The sequence below is a fragment of the Myotis yumanensis genome, unplaced genomic scaffold (assembly GCF_028538775.1).
Source record: "Myotis yumanensis isolate MYYU_CA2020_CCGP unplaced genomic scaffold, mMyoYum1.0.hap1 SCAF_6, whole genome shotgun sequence".
NCBI lineage: Eukaryota > Metazoa > Chordata > Mammalia > Chiroptera > Vespertilionidae > Myotis > Myotis yumanensis.
Window position 1 is genome coordinate 85688707 of NW_027223757.1, and position 8091 is coordinate 85696797.

At 57.9% G+C, this 8091-nt stretch overlaps 1 protein-coding gene across 6 annotated transcripts in view; it reads left to right on the plus strand.

Moving 5' to 3' along the window:
• Window positions 1–7828, plus strand: part of CCND3 (cyclin D3) — an 86994-nt gene extending 79166 nt beyond the window's left edge. For 4 of the 6 annotated variants that reach the window (XM_070418611.1, XM_070418613.1, XM_070418612.1 and 1 more), the window contains 4 exons: window positions 2163–2378; window positions 5291–5450; window positions 6019–6155; window positions 6659–7828. In XM_070418611.1, the coding sequence (XP_070274712.1) occupies window positions 2163–2378; window positions 5291–5450; window positions 6019–6155; window positions 6659–6826 (681 nt within the window). In that variant the 3' untranslated portion in view covers window positions 6827–7828. Of the gene's footprint in view, window positions 1–1063; window positions 1333–2162; window positions 2379–5290; window positions 5451–6018; window positions 6156–6658 lie in introns of those variants that run through there. The other 2 variants (XM_070418609.1, XM_070418614.1) reach the window with 2 other exon arrangements.
• Window positions 7829–8091: the final 263 nt, after the last annotated feature.

Genomic DNA, 8091 nt, shown 5'->3' on the forward strand with positions numbered 1-8091 from the left:
GGGGCATTACTGGAGGCCTGTGGTCTGCCTCTTGGTCGTGTGGAATCCAGCTTTGGGGAAACTACAAAGTAACCCCAAAGTTTGGGAGGTAGAAGAAATGGCAATTGGGAGATTTTATAGAGTCTGAGCAAGAAGCTCCTTCAGAGAGGATCTAGTTTCTCCGCCTACGTTTTCCTCAAACAGAAGCTAAGGCCGACTCTCAGGGCTTGTCCAAGGCCACACAGCGGGCTTAACGACAAGGTGAGGCCTTGAATAGGCGGCCTCTCCGCCCGGCTGTATTTCGGTAATGGGCTGATTTCCACCAGGCCTTCTACTTTACTGTGCACAGAAACAGCGGGGGTCTTGTTGAAATGCAGATTTTGATCCGGCAGGTCTGGCCTAGGCTTAGGCGCTGCAGATGGTGCGGGCTTTGGGATCACAGTACTCATGTGCAGCCATGGGGTACCAATGGGGTAGAGCACAGATTCTGCAGCCAGGCTGCCGGCTTCCCGATCCTAGCTCGGCCGCACATTGATTATTAGTGTGCTGCCGTTCCTTATCCGCGAAATAAGATAACACCTAACTCAGTGAGGATTTAATATGTTACTGCACGTTACGTATTTAGAACAGTGCTCGCTAAGAACTAGTTATTAGTTGTTATATTCCCTAGGGTTGGACCAATGAATGAATAACCTTTGGAGAAAAGCGCTTTCTTGGGCGACGAATGTCAGAGAAGGGAAATGGGAGGGCGCATTGGTGGGGGGAGAGGACCACCTCCTGGAAAGCGCTCTCCACGGGGTGGTCGGGAGGGAGCGGGGCGACCGGAAGCCGGGCCGGCCCGCGCCCGAGGACCAGAGCGGCCGCTGCGGGGGAGGGGGCGCCGCCAGCCCTTTCCGTCTGGGGCGCCGGCGGCTCCGCCCCGGGAGCGTGTGACGCGAGAGCATTCCACGGTTGCTACCTCGTCGCGAGGGGCGGGGCGCCTGTCAGGGTAGCCGCGCGCCGGCGCAGGCGGGCCGGGCTCCAGCGCGCAGTGCCAGCACCAGCACCAGCACCAGCACCAGCACCAGCTCCAGCTCCGCGCCCGCGCTCTCCGGCCCGCCGCCTGCGTTCTGGCTCGCGAGCCCGCCCTCCCGTCCTTCTCGTGCGCCGCCGAGTATGGAGCTGCTGTGCTGCGAGGGCACCCGGCACGCGCCCCGGGCCGGGCCGGACCCGCGGCTGCTGGGGGACCAGCGCGTGCTGCAGAGCTTGCTCCGCCTGGAGGAGCGCTACGTGCCCCGCGCCTCCTACTTCCAGTGCGTGCAGCGGGAGATCAAGCCGCACATGCGGAAGATGCTGGCCTACTGGATGCTGGAGGTACCGCGCGGACGGGTCTCCCCTCCCCCGCCGTCCCTGCGTCCTCGGCTCCGGACATCCCGGGGCCGCCCTGTTGGGACATCCTGGTCTCAACAACGATCTGCAAGATGCTTCGGTGGCCCGGACCCCCGGGCCCGGCCTTTCACTCGGCACCCTAGCCGGCTGCCTGCGCGGTGTCCCATTCCTTTTTCCTTCCCCAGCCTCGGCTCTGGCACCCTAACTAACCATCTCTTCGGCCGGGAAAGCCCGGCAGGATTCGCCTTCTCCCCTCCGGCTTCGCTAGCGCCTCCGGCTTCTCTCCCCCGCCCCGTCGTCTTAGGAGAGCGCGCCTGGAAAACCCTGGGCGCAGCCGCCCCCGCCGCGGAGCCGGTTCCTGTGTCTGCCGCGGGGCTCTGGCGGGGAGGCGGTGGGGGTGGCGCGCGCGCGGTTCCGGCGGTCAGGGAAATGAAAAGTGCGGGAGGCAGCGGCTGGAGTCTCCTCCCTTCCCTTTGGGTGTGTGCAGTGGGTGATGGTAGCGGGGGTGAGGTCCCAGCTCTCCGCTGCTGTGGGTGACTCTTGGGGCCCCCATGGGGGAGGGGAGTCTCATTAAATAAGGGAGCCCCTGGCGTACCTCCCTGGGGGCGGGGGCGGGGGGAGGCGACACGGAGGAAGGGGGCCGTCACCTTAGGGTGAACACATCCTCTGTATTAGCCCTTGTCACTGTAAGCACCTTTTCCCCTTCCATGTTTGCTCCCCGTCCCACTTCCCTTCAGTGCCCCCTTTCACCTTCAGTGCTGCTGTGCTTCCCACGTTCCTGCCCTTAAGTGACTGTGTTCCCCCCGCCCCCCCAGGTGTGCGAGGAGCAGCGCTGTGAGGAGGAAGTCTTCCCCCTGGCCATGAACTACCTGGATCGTTACCTGTCCTGTGTCCCCACCCCCAAGGCGCAATTTCAGCTCCTGGGTGCGGTCTGCATGCTGCTAGCCTCCAAGCTGCGCGAGACTACGCCCCTGACCATCGAAAAATTGTGCATCTACACCGACCACGCTGTCTCCCCCCGCCAGATGCGGGTGCGTGCATACTCCCCCCGCCCCCAACACATACCGCCTCCTCACCGGGAAAAGGAAAGCTAAGCCCTCAGAGGCTTTCTGCCCCCTGGGGGACAGCTCAGGGCCGCAGGGGCTATATATTTGGACAAAAGATGGGCAGTGCCGTGTGGTGGTTAGAGTAGCCCCAATGGAGGCTTAAACTGCCGGCATGAACGAACTCCCCTTCTCCTGACCTCCAGGGGGTGCCACTCCTCTTGGTCTTTCCCCCAGATAGCAACAAGTCAAACTGCATGTCTACACTCACTAGTACTTTGCCTCCGGGTTTACACAACCATCATGAGTTATTTATTGGCAGCAGCAGGACATGCCTGCACACCCCCACTGGAGTGGGGGAGTGGAATGTGCTTCTTGTGGGGGAGGGGGGCTGCTTTGGGTGAGCCTTTATCCCGGTGTGGACTTTGTGATTGAAAAGCCTCCCAGAGCAGATTAAAGCCCAGCCCTGATTGCTCTCAGGAAGGGCTCGAGGAGTTTCATCCCACCTTCTTTCCTTCCTCTTATATCCCAGAAGAGACAGCTCCTTCCTAATCCTCATTGTGAGGAACCTGAGCAGCTGCCTCAGGCCTGGTGGAATCATCTCATCTCTCCCTTTCCCCCTTAGCCAGAGGCCAGAGCGGAGACAGGGAGCTGAGCTGCAGCTGCTTCCGATGTGATAATGATGCCCCCTCCCCTGTCCCGCCCACTCTGACCATGGTCTTTCATAACCCTGCGGGGAGCTGCTGTCACTCCTGTGGTTTGGGAAGTGGCTCCCTGGGCCTCTGGCTAGGAACTTGGGCTGGGCTCTTCCGAGGCAGGGCAGGAAAGTCACCGGTTCTCTTATCCCAAAGCCTGAGGTCAGGGAGCTGCCTGGATCTGGAGGAGGGGTACGCAGATCACCTTCCAGGGTGGGGGTGGGAGGGGGGGGCGGTCTGGGAGAGGGTGGGTGAGCGGGCACCTTCCTCAACCTCGCTCTATACTGCCAAGTCTTCTCCTGACCCTGAGAGAGTCTCTGGGCCCCATCTCCCGGGGAGGAGGGCAGCGTGCAGGCTGCTGTGATTGGCTGGCCAGGAAGCCAGGGTACTGGGGCCCCCGACTGCTGCTTGTCCAGGAACAGGATTCCTCTTCCTGCCAAGTAGCTCTCAGAGATGGGAGTAGGAGGCCGGAGTTGGGAATCTGGGAGGCCCCACAGCGCTTTGTGATGAATCTGGTAGTTTTTGGCAAGTTTGAAGGTGGAGCTGCTTTCCAGGGCCAGTGGGAAAGATGTTTTTGGAGGGGTTTGGGCTGGAAGGTAAAAGGGGACTTCCTTTTTTGTGTGAGAAGTTTGGGATGGTATGTGTGCCTTTGTACCAGGGAAGTTTTTCAGAACAGGCGAAAAATACTCTTCCCCCACTCTCTCCGCCTGAGCTGGGGGTGGAGCGTGCGGACGGCTTCCTAGAAGGTCAGAGTTGGAAGGGACCTCAGTGAACTCCGCAGTCCAAATGCTTGTGAGAAGGCGGAGGCCCAGAGGCGGAGGGCAGGGTCCTGCCTTGGCAGCCTGAAGCGGATGACGAGAATCTGGGTCTTCTCGCTAGCCCAGGTGGCCCTGAAGGCCAGAGATATGATGGAAGCTGCCAGCCACGGCAGCTAAACCCTCCCTGGGGTATGTTCTGTGCCAAACGAGGACTGAGATTCTCAGGGGCTGTCCGGAGACAGGGTAGGGTGGCCACCTTCCCTCACACAGGACCTCATGCCTCCCCACAGGGCCAGTCCCGCTCTAAATTGCCTTTCAGGTGTTTCCTTGGAGGCTAGGTACTTTCTATTCACTTCTGAGTTAGGAGTTTGGCCACTGGGACAAGCACCTAGGGATAGAATGCTAGCTTCTCTGCCCAACTTCTGGCTCCAGGCCAGGCTGTTTTCTGTGGGGCCCTGTGAAGGGTTTGGGGCTGATTTGGGAGGATGACACCTAGGCCGGGGCCGGGAAGAGGTTGGGTGGGGTTGCTATTTCTCTCTCAGTAAGGAGTCAAACCCTTGAGTTCCTTCCTGAGATAAAACAATGAAGAAATCCTCATATGTGCAACTCAGAAATGGGGCCAGGGCTGCGAACCCCAGACAAGTGGATTGGGGTTTCCATCCGCCTTCTGGGATCTAGCAGGGGTGTGCAGGCTCAGGCAGGTTGGGATCGGGTTTGGTCCCTCGGAGGCCATCCAGACCCATCCTGTTTGGCATGGCCTCCACAGCTCTTTCCGAGACTCAGATGGCACTAAGCACTGTGGGTTCCAGTTGAAGGGGGTGGGGTGGGTGTTATATCTCAGGACCCAACCCTGATGTCCCACCAAGGGGATGTGGGTTGGGTTGGGCAACGTCCCCTTTGAGGAACCTCAGAGTTAGTTCAGTGACTGTATCAGAGGTGGTGTGGCCTCATGCTCACCCGGGTTTCTACAAGAGGCATAGGCTTGGCTGGGATGCAGAGTTGGGGAGAGGCTAGTGGTGATTTCCCCTTTTACAAATCCTTGGGATTATGGAGACTCTGCTTTACCCCAGAGGAGCCTCAAGTTCATGGAGATGGTGGGGGTATCTGTTGCCGCAGTCTTTTCATTCAATCCCAGCTGGAGAAGTGCTCAGAGCCCTGGGTCAAGTCAGAAAAAGGCCTGTATTATTGGCCCCCCAAAGATAACCAAACAAGATCAAAAGACAGTTCATGTACAGCATGTAGTCTGGCACGTAGTAAACGACGAACAAATGCTCAAAGAAATGTCCCCAGCTCTTCCCTGCCCTGGACTCTCCATTCCACAGTGCCAGTCCCTAAACCCAGAAGCAAAACTGGGGTCTTGACCTTCGAGTTTGGTGGGCTTCCTTCTCCGTTACTCTCTTCCCTGGCCTTCTTTAGTCACTGACCCCCCTTCTTCTCCAACCTCCAGGACTGGGAGGTGCTGGTGCTGGGGAAGCTCAAGTGGGACCTGGCTGCTGTGATTGCCCACGACTTCCTGGCCCTGATCCTGTACCGGCTCTCTCTGCCCAGCGACCGACAGGCCTTGGTCAAAAAGCATGCTCAGACCTTTTTGGCCCTCTGTGCTACAGGTAATACACTCCAGGCATATTTTTGCCAAATTGGGAAAATCAAGACATGGGAGGGTCAGAGGAGATGCTTATTATATGCCTTTTAAAATTTGTGAAAAGTATGTTCCCTCGGAGCCCCCAGTTTCAATACAGAAAAGATGCGGAGCACAATCTAAGCTGTATGGGATCTTAGAGACCCCGGTACAAATGTAGGTGGGGACTCAGGGCTCAGAGAGAAGTGATTGCCCAAGGTTTCACGGTGATTAAATTAGGAGCAGAACCCAGGTCTCGACCCTGGTTGTTTCCACACCAGGGAGAGAGACTCATTCACTCCCTGATGCCTGGCCTGGGTCCCTTAGGGACCACCCTGGACCTGGCCTGCACAAGTCTGCTATTCACCCTGACCCTCTAGGAGAGGATCTCTCCTACCTCTCTCTTGCCCCTGTCTGACACAACTCACTGCTGGCATTTTCCAGTATGCCCCTGCTCTATTCCTGCTGCCTGGCACTTTCTGAAGGATAGGAAGTCCACCCTGGTTGTTATTCTTGATGTTCTTCTTGCCTCATGGTTCCCTCTCCCTCTTCCCAAGATTACACCTTTGCCATGTACCCACCATCCATGATCGCCACAGGCAGCATTGGGGCTGCAGTGCAAGGCCTGGGTGCCTGGCCCGCATCCGCAGATGAGCTCACGGAGCTGCTGGCAGGGATCACAGGCACTGAAGTGGTGAGTGCTGGGCAGCTGGGCAGCAGCCTGTCAATCCATGAAGCGCTGCTATTCGCTGAGCCTCCAGTAGAGGGAGGTGTCCATCTCCAACCTGGTGCCCACTCCTGGTTTCACGCGCCCTGCCCTTGGGGCTTCTGTGGTGGTTTATCTACTGCCTTGTCTGGGGAAAAGCAAGTGGTCTTGGGTGGGTTTCAGGGCACCATCCCTTGGTGCCCTTTTCTGCCAAATGGTGTGCAGGAGTGGGGGTGGGAGGTTTGGTGTCGGATGCAGGGCTGCGCTCACACCCTGTTGCCACATCCTCTTGCCAGTTTCTGAGAATTGAAGGCTGATTCCTGGGGCTGGGCTGTGGCCTAACCTCCCCAGACTTCCCTGTGTGCTGGGAGGTGTCCGTCCCCTGCAACTGCTGCCAGATGCTATGGGAGGAGGGAAGTGGACCTTCAGCTCCAATGGGACCTTCCTCCACCTCACCCAGCATTCCCTCCTCACTGTCCCCTTGTTCCCAGGACTGCCTGCGGGCCTGTCAGGAGCAGATTGAAGCTGCACTCAGGGAGAGCCTCAGGGAAGCTGCCCAGACGTCCCCCAGCCCAGCACCCAAAGCCCCCAGAGGCTCCAGCAGCCAGGGGCCCAGCCAGACCAGCACTCCCACAGACGTCACAGCCATCCACCTGTAGCCCCGGAGAGGCCCCCTCCAGTGGCCACTGACAGCAGAGGAGGGTCACTGCCACCCTCCCTCCCTGCAGGAACAAACCACGTCACATCTGCCACAACTGAAGTCTGGGGGGGCTCCTTCCTATTTGCCCTTTGCTAAAGAGAAGCGGGCAGGTCCTACCTATCCCTGCAGTGTGCACTAAGGGGCCCGGCCAGCCACGTTTGGGTGGCTAGTCAGGCCCCTCCTTCTCCCTGCCTCTGACCAGCTCAGCTCCTTCCCTGGTTCTGGCTGGGGGTGGGTCGGCTGGTCAGAGACAGAATTGAAGAAGGTAAACTAGACGTAACCAGCATTCCTTATTGAGGCCCCCTATCTCTGGGGCTCTCACGTTCTCAAATGCCAAAATGCCTTGGTGCCTTACAAAGGTGCTGCCCCTTCTAGAGTTACTGCATTTGGATTGGGGTCTTTCTGAAGAAATTTCTGATATTCTGAGGGGACACAGTCTGGACAGCTCTTCTCAACATACTTTGGAGAGCCCTGCATAATCCGTGCTCATAGCTGCTCCTAGAGGGAAGGGGGCCCAGGCCTCTGTCAGAGGTTCAAGAATCAACCAGTTCCTCCTTGCTTTGCTTTCTGCCCAGTTTCTCCTGTGTTTGAGGGGGGTCAGTGCTGAAGGAAGAGGTGGTTTTAATTTATTAATTGTGTTGAGTACAACTGTAAGAGGGTGTGGTGGGGCCCACCAGCCCAAGTGGTGGTGGCCCTGGCGGTTGCTGCATCCCTCCTCTGCTACTGGCGAGAGGATCCTTGTGACCGAGGAGCTGCTACGGCCTGGGAGGGGCCATGCCCTCCTCTCCCTTTGGCCCTCGGCCCCATCCTGCATCGGGATGGAGCAGGGGTAACGCGGAGGTGACCAAGCCCGCTGTCTGAGGATGCAAGCCCTGTTAACACAGGCCTTTCCCTAGGCCACAAGGTCCAGTTGCTGGCCCAGGACCATCATATGCTACCTTAATAAAGATTCTGGAATAAAGTTGGCCTTGGCTTCTTGGATTGGATGGAGGTGTGGGTAAAAGCATAGGTAAAGGGGGCAGAAATCAGTGGTTCCATCGGTGGTCCATCAAGCCTGTTACGTAAAGGGCCTGAGTAAATATTTTAGGCCTGCAAGCTATCATCTCTGTCCCACAGGTCAGTGCTACTTTATAATGGAATGTGTGCGTTCCTAAAAAATCATTGTACTTTGCAAAACTGCCTAATAAAATCTATAGGACTTATGTATGGGCACAACATGCAAAA